This window comes from Colobus angolensis, unplaced genomic scaffold (assembly GCF_000951035.1).
Source record: "Colobus angolensis palliatus isolate OR3802 unplaced genomic scaffold, Cang.pa_1.0 Scaffold168, whole genome shotgun sequence".
Classification (NCBI taxonomy): Eukaryota; Metazoa; Chordata; class Mammalia; order Primates; family Cercopithecidae; genus Colobus; species Colobus angolensis.
This window is the reverse complement of record NW_012114799.1, coordinates 4666167-4682473: the sequence shown is the minus strand read 5'-3', so window position 1 is coordinate 4682473 and position 16307 is coordinate 4666167. Positions and strand designations below refer to the sequence as shown.

The 16307-nt window shown below is 38.5% G+C and overlaps 2 protein-coding genes across 2 annotated transcripts in view; one reads left to right on the top strand and one right to left on the bottom strand.

Annotated features, from left to right (window-relative positions):
• Nucleotides 1-3048, top strand: part of MAP3K19 (mitogen-activated protein kinase kinase kinase 19) — a 60895-nt gene extending 57847 nt beyond the window's left edge. The window contains 1 exon segment of the mRNA XM_011937721.1: nt 2614-3048. Within this exon segment, the coding sequence (XP_011793111.1) occupies nt 2614-2680 (67 nt within the window). The 3' untranslated portion in view covers nt 2681-3048.
• Nucleotides 3049-8673: 5625 nt separating this feature from the next.
• CCNT2 (cyclin T2) overlaps nt 8674-16307 on the bottom strand; it is a 41912-nt gene continuing 34278 nt past the window's right edge. The window contains exons 7-8 of the mRNA XM_011937743.1: nt 15315-15385; nt 8674-14787 (exon numbers count right to left, since the gene is read on the bottom strand). Of these exons, the coding sequence (XP_011793133.1) occupies nt 13369-14787; nt 15315-15385 (1490 nt within the window). The 3' untranslated portion in view covers nt 8674-13368. The remainder of the gene's footprint in view (nt 14788-15314; nt 15386-16307) is intronic.

The following is a 16307-nucleotide window of genomic DNA, read 5'->3' as shown; positions in this document are numbered from 1 at the left end:
AAACAAACAAACAAACAAACAAAAAAACCAATGTAATTTTTCACAGAAATATATAAAAAAGTCCTAAAATTTGTGTGGAACCAAAAAGGAGCTGAAAGAGCCAAAGCAATACTGAGCAAAAAGAACAAAGCTGGAGGCATCACACTATGTCACTTCAAAATATACACAAAATATATACAAAATATATTACAAGTCTATAGTAACCAAAACAGCATGGTATTGGTATAAAAACAGACACATAAACTAATAGAACAGAGCAGAGAACCCAGAAATAAGTCCCATATGTAAACCAACTTATTTTTGACAAAGGGACCAAGAACACATACCAGGGAATTGACACACTCTTCAATATATGGTGCATATTTATATGCAGATGAATGAAGTTAGACCCCTATCTCACCATATACAAAAATCAACTCAAAATTGATTAAATACCTAAACATAAGACTCAAAACTATAAAACTACTAGAAGAAAACATAGGGAAACACTCCAGGGTATTGGTCTGTATAGGAGCTCTTTAATATATAGTTCAATTTGTCTATTTTTGGTTTTGTCACCTGTGCTTTTAAGGCAAAAGAAATCACGGAGTGAAGAGACGACCTGTTGAATGGGAGAAAATATTTGCAAAATGTTCATCCAATAAGAGACGTATCTCAAAAGAAGACACAAATAGCTGACAGGTATATGAAGAAATGCTCAACATCACTAATCAACAAGGAAATGCAAATTAAAACCACCAAGAGATACCATCTTATCCCAGTTAAAAATGGCTACTATTAAAAACACACAAAAATAACAGATGCTGGCAAGAATGTATAGATAAGGGAACTCATGTACTGTTGGGTGTGAATGTAAATTAATACAGCCATTATGGAAAAGAGTATGGAGATTTCTCAAAAACAAAACAAAACAAAAAAAACAACTAAAAATAGAACTACCTGCCGTATGATCCAGCAATCCTCCTACTGAGTATTTATCCAAAGGAAAGAAAATCATTATCTCTAAGGGATACCTGCATCCTCACGCTTATTGCAGCAGTATTCGCAATAACAAAGGTATGGATCCACCTAAGTGTCTCTCAACAGATGAATGGATAAAGAAAACTTAGTATATATATACAACAGAATGCTACTCAGCCATAAAAAAAATGAAATCTTATCATTTTCAGCAACATAGATGGATCTGGAGCTCATTTTCTTTTTTCTTTTTTTTTTTATTTTGAGACAGAGTCTCACTCTGTCGCCCAGGCTGGAGTGCAGTGGCCGGATCTCAGCTCACTGCAAGCTCCGCCTCCCGGGTTCACGCCATTCTCCTGCCTTAGCCTCCCGAGTAGCTGGGACCACAGACGCCCGTCACCTCGCCCGGCTAATTTTTTGTATTTTTTAGTAGAGACGGGGTTTCACCATGTTAGCCGGGATGGTCTCGATCTCCTGACCTCGTGATCCGCCCATCTCGGCCTCCCAAAGTGCTGGGATTACAGGCTTGAGCCACCCCGCCCGGCCTGGAGTTCATTTTCTTAAGTAAAATATGCCAGGCCCAGCAAGACAAATATCACATGTTCTCACTTTTATGTGGGAGCTATGAAAGTAGATCTCATGGAGATAGAAAGTAAAATGATAGTTATCAGAGGCTGGGAAGGGTGTGTATGTGGTGGGGCAGGGAGGATAAAGAGAGGCTGGTTAATGGGTACATAATTAGATAGAAGGAATAAGTTCCAGTGTTTGATAACAGAACAAGGTGACTGTAATTAACAACAATGTATTCTGTATTTCAAACAGCTAGAAGAGAGGACTCGAAATGTTCCTGACACATAGAAATGATAAATACTCATTGTATATCAATAAAGAAAGTGGTTGCACAATGTGGAGGATAGGGGAAGTTACCTGTTAAAGCCTTAATAAATATTTATGTATCTGAAAAAAAAATATCAACAGATAGCTAATTTAACCAAAAGAATGCCTCTGGAATAGGCCAGTGAAGCTAATTATTGACTATTTCATTAGCTCATTGGTTCATTGACTGGCTCATTGACTGATACCTTTCTAAAATCTTTTGAATTTCTTGAAGAAAAAAATTATGCCACAATAGTACTGAACAACTGTCTCCCTCTATCTTATGTTAATCCAGGAGTGCCCGAAATGGGATTATTTCAATTAATCACCAAAGCATGTTTGAATATCTATTTTAAAAAGTCTTTTCAATTCTGGATTTTAATGCTTCTAAATTTTAAAAGTAAATGTGTGAATTTTACCATATGTAAATTAGACTCCAAACAAATTGAACAAAAATACAATGGGAAACTAGGGCCTAGTTTTCAATCACAATAGCTACCACTATTCGAACAAGTACCATGCTATTGTTTAAAAGTTGTATATATATTATTCAATTCTCCCAATGAATTAGGTATTATTGTTATCTCCATCTTACTGATGAGGAGGGTTTTAGTCACTTGCTTAAGGTCACACAGCTAAAAACTGGAGACTGGACTCAACCCAAGTCTGTTTGACTGTCATAAGTTGTATTTCCATCTTTAAAAGTCTGCATTTAAGTAGATCTCATTGGCAGTCTCATTACTGAGTGCTGCTGTTTCTAATGTGTTTTTCCCTTCTTAGGGACCAGCATGAGCGACCTTCTGCTCTCCAGCTCCTGAAGCACTCCTTCTTGGAGAGAAGTCACTGAATACACATCAAGAGTTTCTTTCCAGTTCCACTGCAGATGCTCCCTTATTGCTTAATTGTGGGGAATGATGGCTAAGCGATCTTTGTTTCCCTACTGAAAATTCAGTCTAACCCAGTTTAACTAGATCCTATGGAGTCGCTAAATGGAAGTTTCAGTTACATATTAGCCTCCTCAAGTGTCAGACATGATTACTCATAGTATCAGAAAAAAATTTCTTAGTAACAACAAAAAACATATTTCAGTGTTTACAGTTTTGATTGTCCAGGAACTACATTCTCTATTGCTTTACATGACATTTCCTTTTATTTTTGGCCTGTCCTGTCAATTTTTTAATGATGTTAGTTTAAAATAAATTGTAAAAACAACTTATATTTTCTTGCCTGGTGAATAAAGACGCTTACTTAATTTGTCCAAAGCAGACTAGAGGAAGGCAGGAAGGTAAGTTAAAGAGATTCTAGATTCTGTACTTTGGCAGCAATCTTAGCCTTAAAGATTCTAGGAGGTTCAAGGCCTAATAGGAGGAGGTGAGGGCCTCGGCGTTTCATTATCAGAGGGCCCCCTAACTCCTCAGATGTCTCCAAGAAATTGTGCTAGTTAAGGTGGCATCATAAATCTTGGGCTCTGTTTTCTCTGTAATTTATTTGTAGTGATTTGAAGTTTTTGTTTGTTTGAGATGGAGTCTTGCTCTGTCACCCAGGCTGGAGTGCAGTGGCACAATCTCTGCTCACTGCAAGCTCTGCCTCCCGGGTTCACACCATTCTCCTGCCTCAGCCTCCGGAGTAGCTGGGACTACAGGCGCCCGCCACCACACCTGGCTAATTTTTTTGTATTTTTAGTAGAGACGGGTTTCATCGTGTTAGCCAGGATGGTCTCGATCTTCTGACCTCGTGATCCACCTGCCTTGGCCTCCCAAAGTGCTGGGATTATAGGCGTGAGCCACCGCACCCAGCGATTTGAAGTTTTTATCTATTTGCAGTGAATCAGGTTATTTCCATATGCAGAACTAGCTAAGCCTAAACCAGTTGGTAGGGACAAAAGCTAGGTCTGGTAAGGGAAGGATGAGTCAACACACAAATTTTTCCAGAGACCTTTGCTCATTTCATCTGAATAGTTACCTCTGTTGAGGTCACCCTTCAAACACTGCCATTCCCAGAACATTAGTAGACCTCACAAAAGTGAGCATGGATGAGTTAGTAGTATTACAAGTCATTTTAAGTTGGTGGATTAAGCTATACACACACACACACACATTTTTTTTTTTTTTTTTTTTTTTTTTTAATCTGAGTCTTACTCTATCGCCCAGGCTGGAGTGCAGTGGCATGATCTCGGCTCACTGCAACAACCTCCGCCTGCCAGGTTCAAGTGATTCTTTTGCCTGAGCCTCCCGAGTAGGTGGGATTACAGTTGCCCACCACCACACTCAGCTAATTTTTGTATTTTTTGTAGAAATGGGGTTTCACCATGTTGGCCAAGATAGGGTTTCACCGTGTTGGCCAGGTTGGTCTCAAACTCCTGACCTTGCAAGTGATCCACCTGCTTCAGCCTCCCAAAGTGCTGGGATTACAGGCGTGAGCCACCGTGCCCGGCCAGGATTAAGCATGTTTCCATTGCTGTTGATCTTACTCATCTACTAAACTTTGCATCTATTGTTGTTTTGTTTTGTTTTTTTTTAATTTTTTTTGAGATGGGAGTCTCACTGTGTTGCCCAGGCTGGAGTGCACTGGCGTGATCTTGGCTCAGCACAACCTCTGCCACCTGGGTTCAAGTGATTCTCCTGTCTCAGCCTCCCGAGTAGCTGAGATTAAAGGCACCTGCCACCGCACCTGGCTCAATTTTGTAATTTTAGTAGAGATGGGGTTTCACCATCTTGGCCAGGCTGATCTCGAACTCCTGACCTCAAGTGATCCACCTGCCTCGGCCTCCCAAAGTGCTGGGATTACAGGCATGAGCCACCCTGCCCAGCCAAAACTTCAGGTTTTTGAAGTTTCTGTTCAATATTCCAAAATTGTCTTCAGTATCCTTATATTTCAGTAGAATAGGAGTAAACTTGTTAACACCAACTTCATGTGTCCATATTTTTAAATATAGAAAAAAAAAAAAAGAAATTTAAGAAAATGTATACCGACAAAGACTCATCTAATGTTACACGTCCAAAGTAAAATCTGTTTTTACCTCACCTGGACAGCATTTCACATTTATTTCATAAAAACTAAAGCAGCTTGGTTTTGACAAATCCTGATACCATTATTAGAATACTCCTAAAGTTAATTTGTAGTTGAACCACCTTGAAATGATGGCAGCCAATAAAAATATCTGTGACTATAGCTTAGAGCAATAGGTGCTGGCTGGGCGTGTTGGCTCACATCTGTAATCCCAACACTGGGCATGGTGGCGTGTGCCTGTAATCCCAATTACTTGGGAGGCTGAGGCAGGAGAATCGCTTGAACCTGGAAGGCAGAGGTTGCAGTGAGCTGAGATCGCACCACTGCACTCCAGTCTGGGCAACAAAAGCGAAACTCCATATCAAAAAAAACCAAAACAAAACAAAGAACTGAAATTTTCAATAGGCAAGCCTTGGTCCTCAAAGCTTCTGTATTTTTGTTATTCACTGTGTTTAAGACATGACCAATTGTTTGGAATTACACTCTTCACTATAATTGCCCACATGTGTGCTCTCTTCCTTTTGAAGAGGGTCTGAAAGGATGTTGGGAGTGGAGGTAGGTCAGGGCTGGGATAGCTAGCATTCACTGAGCTCTTGGCAGAAAAAGGCACATCATTTCTTTCTAGCTGCTGATTGGGATGGTAGTATCATTCTTCCTTTATTAAACAAAGAACAGGGTTCAGAGCTAGCTTTCTTAAGGCTATCCAACTCAAGGTGGGAGTTGGATTGTCACCCATAAAGCTCTTCCCTGCTGCCTCCCACAAACTCACAGTTTATAAATGGTAGCAGTTACATCCTAGTTTTACCGAGTCCAGTGAAATACCACTGTGATGATAGATACAGCAGTCCAGTTCTTGATTTTGAGTACTTTAATGGTGTGAAAAGCTTTCCATTGTTCACCTAGCAGTAATATTGTCCTCCCTTCCATGAGCATCACCCTTTTCACCAGGCACAACCGCTGAGTTTTCAATCACATTCAAAACTCACATTATGTGCTAAATTCCTGTACACTCTGGGCCCAAGCTCAACCAAAGACATTTTAACCCCCAAGTTCTGAAAAGCAGATCTACAGCATCTCCTTAACTTTAACCTACTTTAGTTATACACTGTGTAATGAGTAGCTCCAAGGTAATAACCCACTTAATCTGCTCAAGGAGCAGCCAAAAGCTACCTACCATCACCTACCAGGCCGTCTTTATTCTTCATACGAGCTGCACTTAATTCAGTTTAAAGCAGCTATTTAAATGCAGAAACTTGCATTTTAAAAATCTTTCTAGGTGATTCTGCCAGTTAAAAAATCTCTGGTGTAAGCAACCTCTATCTCTACTGGTAATAAAGTTTTAAAAAAGTTTGTATATGCCATTACACTGTCAAGTTTATAGAGGATAGTGCTTTTTCCTATTGACAGGACATGACATTATGAAAATCCATGGCTGAATTCATCCATAAGGCAGTCACTAACAGGCTGATGTGAAAGATGAAAGAAAACTGGCCTGAACTGTGTCTGAACATTTGAAAACTCTAAGTAAGATTCTTAATTTCATGGCAATACAATAAAAATCTTTCATCAGTGAGGCCCTACATTGTATTGGGAGGTGGTGTTGAGGGGAAGGAATAGGCAGGCCATATGCTACAGTTAAAATAAAAACATACAATTTATTATATTGAAAAGTGCAGGGGGCAGGGGTGAAGGAATACACAATGAACTTGGATGAGTTTGGTTAGATTGAATTACTCGCTTTGTAAAGTTAAAACCCATCCAATTTATTAATAGAACAAGCCCTTACTGATGTCAGTACCAGTGAGACAAATCTCTTAACTGTGACACAAAAAATATTTATGTTACATTTAGGCTGAAAATGCTTTATTTTTAATTTTTAAAAATTATCATTATTGTTTTGAGATAGAGTCTTGCTCTGTTGCCTAGGCTGGAGTGCAGTGGCGCTATCTCGGCTCACTGCAACCTCTGCCTCCTAGGCTCAAGAGATTCTCTCCTGCCTCAGCCTCTTGAGTAGCTGGGACTATAGGCACGCACCGCAACGCCTGGCTAAATTTTTTGTATTTTTTAGTAGAGATGGGGTTTCGCCATGTTGGTCAGGCTGCTCTCGAACTCCTGACCTCAGGCGACCCGCCTGCCTTGGCCTCCCAAAGTGCTGGGATTACAGGCGTTAGCCACCGCGCCCAGCCTGAAATTGTTTTAAAAGTGACTTTTCTATCCTAATTCTACTTTATCAAAGTTATTGCAATTAGCTTGCATTTTCTTTCACGTGGAAGGTGCAGGGAAATTGCTGGGAAGGTGAGGGAAGTTGGCAAGCGGCCTTATTATAAGAACAGCTTATGTTTAAATATTTTTGAAGGGGCCGGGCGTGGTGGCTCACACCTGTAATCTTAGCACTTTTGCAGGCAAAGGTGGGCAGACTGCTTGAATCTAGGAGTTTGCAACCATCCTGGGCAACATGTTAAAACCCCATTCTACCAAAAAAAAAACAACACACACACAAAACAAAAACAAAAACCCAACCCAGAATTAGCCGGGCACATGGTGGCACATGCCTGTAGTCCCAGCCACTCAGGAGGCTGAGGTTGGACGATCACTTGAGCCTGGGAGGCAGAGGCTATAGTAAGCCAAAAATCACACCACTGTACTCCAGCTTGGGTGACAGTGAGACCTTGTCTCAAAAAACAAAAAAATTTTAAGTAATTCCCCTTCCAGATAATTGCAATTATTTGTGCTTTTTATGGGAGTGATGCAAGAGGTTAGACAAGAAAATCTTTTTTTTTTTTTTTTGAGACGGAGTCTCGCTCTGTCACCCAGGCTGGAGGCAGTGCCACGATCTCGGCTCACTGCAAGCTCCGCCTCCCGGGTTCACGCCCTTCTCCTGCCTCAGCCTCCCAAGTAGCTGGGACTACAGGCGCCCGCCACCATGCCTGGCTAATTTTTTTTTGTATTTTTAGTAGAGACGGGGTTTCACCGTGTTAGCCAGGATGGTCTCGATCTCCTGACCTCGTGATCCGCCCGCCTCCACCTCCCAAAGTGCTGGGATTACAAGCGTGAGCCACCGTGCCCGGCGTGACAAGAAAATCTTAAAACAGAAATCAGAATGAACAATTTGAGAGAATTCTGGACACAGCAGGAATGCAGTATTTAATACGTTCCAGTTATACACCTGGATTGGGCTTCATCATTCCATACAGTATCCCAAATCTACCCATTAGGATTCTCTTTAATGCTATTCTAGCTAGCTTTCCTTGACAATCTAAGCCTTACACAACTCTATGACGAACAGGTATGACTACTAACACTTTGTAGGGAAGAAAATCAAAGCACGAGATCAAGTAATTCACCCAATGCCATTCTGTTATTAAATGGTAGGGCTAAGACTAGAGCATGGACCATCTAATCCCAGAGCCTGCACTCCTGAATGATACATGAAATTACTTGGATAAAGGGTCAATTATACTAGAGATCTCACATTTCCCAGGGACTGAAAGTTACTTCTGTTGTTGTCAAGGAGTCTCACTCCGTCTCCAAGGATGGAGTGCAGTGGCGCGATCTTGGGCTCACTGCAACCTCTGCCTCCTGGGTTCAAGCGATTCTCTTGCCTCAGCCTCCCAAGTAGCTGGGATTACAGGCATGTGCCACCACACCTGGGTGTTTCATATTTTTAGTACAGACAGGGTTTCACCATGTTGACCAGGCTGGTTTTGAATTCCTGACCTCAGGTGATCCGCCCACCTTGGCCTCCCAAAGTGCTGGGATTACAGGCATGAGCCACTGCGCCCCACCTGCAAGTTACTTCTGATTCACATCAAGACATGTTAGAGCCTTGGATTTATGTTGTCAATAAACACGTTTTATTAGTTCCTTGTATGGATAAGAAGCTTAAAGTCAATGACTAATTCATGCCATATACACATATTCCTGTTTTAGATTTTCTATTAGCAAACATCCTATTCAATTGTTGGGAGCTTTGAGTACATTCAGAAAATGAAACCCCACAATCACTGCTTACAACAAATGAGTACACATGAAGTTTTTCTAATAAAATGAAGCTGCTTGAAAAACAAAACATGCCTTAAAAATAAGAATGTACTCATCACTTACTAAGAATGTACTCGTTATTAAACAACAGGCAAATCAAACTACTAAAGCGGCAATGCTCGAGATTTTGAGTTTCCGCCCCAAACTTGAAAATATAGGAAATTAGATGGCCCTCAAAACTTTGAGATAAATGGATTCCAGTGAAGTTGCCTGTATGAGAACAGAGTTACTCCTAGCCATTCAATCTTCGATGTATCTTATCAACCTACTTAAGCAATCTGTCAGGCAGAATAGGTAACAGTAAACTACAGAAAGGTGCCACAGAGGCAAAAACTGGCTGTGCCCAAATCGACACTGCAGAGCAGAAAATGAATGTATGGTTATTAGGCCTAAATCATTTTGAGCTCTTCAGTCCCACTGGCAAGATGTATTAAAGATAGATGCTCCAGGGAAACTAACAAAACAAGCAACCTTTTGATTTCAGCTTCCATATATGTCAGCTTACAGCGATTAGGTTGCTCACTGATTTCTGATGTTAACGTATCAGAATGTGATTCTCAAATTAGTATCATAGCTTGGTACCCAAGGTCAGAGAACGTGCTGCTTTTCCAATGCAAAAATTCCTGTCTAAATAAGCCCATCTTACGGCGCATGAGATTAGCACCTACTGTCCTGTCAACTCATTTAATTCAAGTGTGAGATTTGCTGATCCCTCATCTGGGTAAAGGTAGTCAGTGAATCCTACTGCCTCCCAAGACAGCCTCTGAGGCAGTAATCAGGTTAGAAATACTGAATCCATGATTCGTCCTAACAGCCTCCAAATATTCTCAGCAAAGACATCCTAAATTTAAGCAGGTATGCTTTTCATTTGGATAAAATTGGAAATGGTATAATATCTTGAGAAAGGTTTTCCTAAGATGTTATCATATTAAAAAAGTTCCCATGTCTATAGTAAATGCAAAACCCTGAAATATCTAATCAACTAACTGTACTCATGAAGTGCATAATATTCATGCAGCTATAAGCAGTGGTTTATTTCTAAGGTTGCCTAAGGAATACAAGTCAGCAATTTAAGTTCTCAAATATAAAGGAAAATGTGCTTGAAACCTTTTAAGGCAAGGGTATTTGGTACTAACAAAAACAGTTCATATTGGTTCTCTGAAAGAGCCCTCAAGTAGTCATTTCTAGTTCAAAGAGGATAGGCCAAAAAAGTTAGGTATTCTACGTAATATTAATACAATCTGTTGCTACAAAGTAATACAAGCAGCTACTCATGACATTCAAGAAATCATACATCATGTTAGAAATTTCTTTTAGATGATTCTGAATAAGAACTTTAACCAGAACGAATCTGCACACACAGAGGAAGACCAAGGTGCACATTTAATTGCTTTCAAAGATAAACCTAGGGCTAACAGGACTTTTTTGGTATTTACATACCTGCAATTAGGAAACTGTGAGGTTTTACCACTACAGACTACTACTGCCTGTTAAGTAGGCCTCTTAAGAATGTTTCAGTGAACAAACCACCCCTTTGCTTTGGTTCTGAAAATATGTATTTTGAAATAGCTAAGGCAAATATTTAGAGGGACACAGCTCAATATTGGAAAACTAGCTTCGGAAGAGGTAGAAGTAAAGCCTTTCTTTGCAACGTGCTTCTGTGTAAAGGTAACAAATCAGTGATCTAGGGAAAACACAACTTAAAAATGACTCACTCTTTTATAGGACGTTTAAAGATAATGCTTTTTAATATTTCAAATATTTTTTTTTTTTAAATCTCATCAAAAATGTTATCACCTTAACAGTACTTTGCACATGTGGAATTTCATACCTAAATTTGATACTATTTTGGTTTATTTATGGCTACTTACAAGAGTCACAGTAATAATGTCCACTCATCAGAGTCTTTTTCTTTGGTAGAGCCTAGTAGGACCAGGCAGATGAACTGTTATGCAAATGAGATGGATAAAACAAATTCATGATAGTATGAATTATAAGGGTTTTTGTTTAATGGAAATAAAACTTAAAAAGGATTCCATATTTATTCCCATCGTTATTCTGGAAGCTTAATATCCTGTTCAGGGGTTAAGGAGTTTGAATAGCCCACACAATCCTGTAAAAACGACAACTGGCTGCCCTTTAATAAATAAAGTCATTGTAAAGAATTACATTTACAGAGTGAAAAGTGAATACATAGCATTTCAAATTCAATTTTGGAAGTACTAATAAGTACTGACCCATAACAATATACACTAGCTATCTTTTTAACTGTCCATCATTAGCACCAATGAAGATTCAATAAAATTACCTTTATTCCCACATCTCAAAACAATTCTGCAAATTCTTAGTGAAGTTTAACTATAGTCACAGACCTTAAATATTCACATTGTTATCTATGTCTACTGAAAATAAGTTCACTACTTTTCTGGATATTCTTTACAAAATCTTATTAAAATTCCTGGTATTATCACCCCCAATTATACAGTAGCACAACCACCTTATGTAGTTTTTACATGATAGCTCTTGTAGAGGTTTCACATCTAAATTATCAAGAAAGCCCTTCCCTCCCTCATCTTGCACTCAGCTTAATTCTATACTAGTCCTTGGATTATGTACCACTGTAAAAGTATAACTGTATCAAAATTACCATGTTTATGGATACAATATTATGCCATACAGAGCAACAAAGTTACATATAATGACAAAGATCACTAAAGTTATGCAAGACAAGAACAAATGTTAGGACATGCTACCTAGGCACAGTCCCTACAAAGAGGCTCCTAAGTACCCCAAGTTCAAATAACATTGACAAAATAAAGAACAATTATCTTTAAAAATTATAAAGCTATTAGGTAATTGCTAAATAAAGGTAGAGCACAAGATTAAACTCTAATATTTACAACTGCAACATACTTGAGTAAAATTACAATTGTGCACATATCAGTGGCTTTGTAACAAAAATACAGAAAAAAAATTGTTTTCAGTTCAACAAGAGGTTGAATCCAATCAATCTCAAATATACTCAACTCAAAGATTTACCACAGAATAAATTCAAGATTAGCTGATAAACAAGAGCCATATTACTGGTGTTTAAGACAAAATCTAAACAAGTTAAAATCCAATGTTTGATCAGAAGTCAGATGACTGTGCAAACTTTACCTCAACAGAAATATACTGAGATGTGCAAACAAATGTAAAACCTCCACTAGTGGTTTGCCTGGGAGGCTGACCTCTTCTTTCTTACAGAGCTTCCTGATAACCATAACTATAAATACAGGTACAATGCACAGTCAGTAATCTTTTCTTTTTTATTTATTGTTAGAATATAAAAGAATTGAGAGAGCATAGGTTTAATTGCATTTTTATAAGGAAGACTACATTTACCTGAAAAAGAAAGATGGCATCATACACAAACACGCTTCAGGGAAGGAGTATATTTAAGAATGTGGTGTCATTCTGAATGCTAAAGGAAAAGTGATCCCTGTTTACTGCTAAAATATGTAGTGTAAAATTCTTTAAAGGAAACAACTCACTAAGTCTCTACTAGGTAAGTTATTGTGAATTTAGTTTTCAAATCACAGTAATCCACATAACCATTATTAACAGCTCTGTTTCATAGAACTGCAACAAGCCAACAAACATTTAAATGCACTTCACATCAAGAGTATGTAAACTTTATTTTTTCCTCTTCAAGCCTTCAGAAAGTTAGGGGCTATTTCAGCAGCCAATCTGGTCAGAACCTCTGAAGGCAAAATTTCAGTGCCTCACAGTGTATGTGACCATCTGTGGCACTGCATACACATCTGGTAGTGAAGTGTCCCCTATCAGTGGCTTCCAGTAAGGCCTAGAGTTTAAGGTTAACATAAAAAAAGTGCCACCTTTGTTTTAGATTAGTGATGGACTCTGACAAGATAAAATAAAGTTATTCTGTATATTGTTATACTTACAAGCAGCTCCAATCCTGAGTATTTATGGTAATATCTAAACATACAAAAATGTATGTACATTTTTCTCCACTTTCTTGTAAACAGTTGTCAGTATACTGTTTTATCCCTTTATCTTTGAAACATGCAAATCATACATACAAGTATAAATACACAAAAGAAAACAATTTACACTCATTCAAAAGCCAAGCAACAACAAAAAATAGCTACAGTATTCAAATCATAAATAATGAATGCTTGAGGCATCTTATATTCCTAGAAGCAGCCAGCCATTCATCCTAATGTTCTTAGCTGCAATTGTAGAAATACTGAGCTTTGCACCTTCCATGCTTTTACAGTATTTATAACACTATCATATGTGGAGATAAAGACTTGTTTACTATAATCTCTTCTTTTCAGAATGAAGAATAAAGCAGCACTTACAAATATTGAAGCAGTGGCAGCAACAGCAGGGGTTACCACTGCTAGATCAGAAGGAATTTTTCCATTCTAACAATTTTTAAATTAAAAAAGTAAAGGAAAAATTGACCTAAACAAATTATTACATGTTCATTCCTTGGGCACTTAACAGCGAGTCCAGCATGTCGAATGTGTCTTTGTAGTCCATATGCTGGCTGCTTGTACTGTACTCGTGATTGGCATCAGGACCGTTGGTCTCCACTGGCTTCTTGTCCAGTTTCACGAGGGTGCTGAGATGTCCGTAGCCCACCTGGTATGTGACAGGGGGAGGAGGGGGTAAGGGATGGTTAAAAACAGAGTTGTGAGAGGATATATACTGCTTAACAGAGGAGGAAGAACTAGATGAACTACCTGAACTTTTGGAACTTTTGCTCATTTTGGAGTGGTGGTTGTGAGACGCATCATTGACATGCAGCCTCTTCCTTGAAGAGCTGGAGCTAGAGGAAATGCCATCACTGCTCAGGCCAACAGGACTCCTCAGAACAGTGGGTGGTATTCCGTCAGCACTGTGTTTACTGCCACCACTGCTGCTGCCACTATGCGAGTGGGAATGCTTGTGGCTGCTGGTGTGGTGGCGGCTTGAAGGATGCTCCTTGTGCTTCTCCTTATGGTCTCTGCTAATATGTGGGCTTGAATGCTTGCTCTTCCCACTGCCTTCATCAGAAGAGCTGTGTCTTTCTGAAGAGGAAACTTTTATTTTCATTTTCAGTTCTTCTTTACTGGCGCTTTTATCAGTGGGTGGTATTGGAATCCGTAATTTCAGTGATCCACTCTTTTCCTTTTTATCTGCCAAGTATTTTTCAGTATTTGCAATGGGTATTTTCATTTTAATGGGAGAAGTAACAGAACTGCTGCTGGCTGCCTGTGACTGCCCTTGTTTGTGCTGCTGTTCTACCTGGGCAGCTATATAATGATCCCTTACATCAAGATCAAGAGTTTCTAGTTTACGCTTTTCTCTATATTTGTCTAAAGACATTTTCTGAGGAATTATTCCTGGAGTAGCAGAAATTGGCCCATGGTGTTTACTGCTCCCTGCTTTATGAGTATATTCTTGCTTAACAGAAGAATGATCTGAAATTTTGTCAGGTCTGTGATGTAATCCTGAATGCAGTGATATAGAAGGTCCCTGCTGGAAGTTGATGTTGTACTGGCTACCAGACAAAGATGTCTCCTGTTTCTGTGAATATAACTGTTCTGTCCTTGCTGAGTCTTGATGTTGAGGCCATTCCTGGTGTGATGACAAACCGTATGAAGTACTTGGCATTCCTGTTGCTAGCACTGACAAATTATCAGATGTATGGCTGTCTTGAACAGAAATATTTCCTGAATTTAGAGGTACTGGTGCAGGGAATGCTGATGTAGATGGTTTTTGAAAACTTGGGTTTGTAGGCACACCAGTGACACTATCTACTAAAATGGAGTTCTGGACCAAAGATGAACCAAGAAGTGGTGTCTCTGATACCTGTCCATCTACTTTTGGTTTCCTAGCCGCCTGATTAGCCTATTAAAATAAAACACAGAAGAAGCAGTGATATAGAAAAATAATTTAATGCAAATTTCTTGTCTTATAAAAGTTATACATTAAAAACATTATATATTAAACATATGGAAATAAAATTACCTGGGGTTCAAGGTTTTAATGTTGCTAGTAAATAAGTGCCTTATTTAGAGGTATAAAAGAAAGCTATAAAAAAACTGAAAACACCAATTTTAGAATCAGATACAAGTTAAATCCTAGCCCAGCACTTGAGAAAGTAATTTAACTTGTCTAGGCTTCAGTTTCCCCATTTGTAAAATGAAGAGGATACTTTTGTCATAATCACTGCGAAAAATTTTTTAAAAGTATAATGTACTTTAGCAAAGTCCACTGGACTCAGTAGTTGAATATGTGAGTATATATAAGTTGAGACACGCTGAATTATTCAGGAATACTGCAAAGATTATTTAACCACAAAAATTCAAACTGGTTAGCTATGTAAATGTTACATAAAAGACTGAAATTCTGTTAAACCCTGTCAATTCTCTTACCCTCCAGTTTCGAATCTTCTTCAACCTATTAGGCGTTTTCTCCAATATTTGTAGAAACTCATGTGTTAGCTCTAAAAATAAAATTTAAATTTGAAACTTAGAAGGTGCCTTTAGGATTTAAACTTCTCTTAAGTGGGCAGTATTAAAAAGGAACGCTAGGAGTTCATCTACTTCACTTTTACCCTCCTATTCAATCCTCAGTATATACAGAAGTACACACAACTCTCAATCGGCATTTTCAAAGCTGAATCCTTTTGTAACAATTACTTTCCCTCCTGATTTTACTTGCTTAATTAGAATCTCTGGAAAATCTAGTAGCATTAAAAATAATCCCCCCCCAAATAAAAAAATCTTCATTAGGCAAACAACAATTTTTGTTGCAGGCAAGATCTATCAATAGATTCTTTAAAATTAGCGGACAAAAGTTTGAGGAAAAAGGTTATTTGTACAATCCCAATGTATCTTCCCCATGAAATGTATTAATTACAAAGAGAAAAAAAATAGTGACTTTTAAGTGCAGAAACCATTTTAAGGATACCACTGTAACCAAGTGATCACGGTTGTCATTACCAGTTTTTGTACCCCTTGATATGATGCACCAAACAAGACCCAACCTACTTCTACGGTATTCTTGCTCAAAATACGTTAACTTCAACATAATAATAAGAAATCATCAGACAAACCCTAACTAAGGAACACTGTACAAAATGACCATTATTCTTCTAAGTGTCAGTGTTATGAAAGACAAGGAAAGATTGAAGAACTGTCACAGACTGGAGAAGACTTGAAGGGACATGTCAACTAAATGAAACATGGGATCCTACAACAGGAAAAAATATAGAATAGTGAATAAAATCTGTGCTTTAGTTAACAGTATTGTACCAATGTTAACTTCCTAGTTTTGATAATCATATATTGTTATGTAAGATGTTAGTATCAGGAGAAGCTAAAGGGTATACAGGGAACTATGCAATATTTTGAATTTCTTTCTTT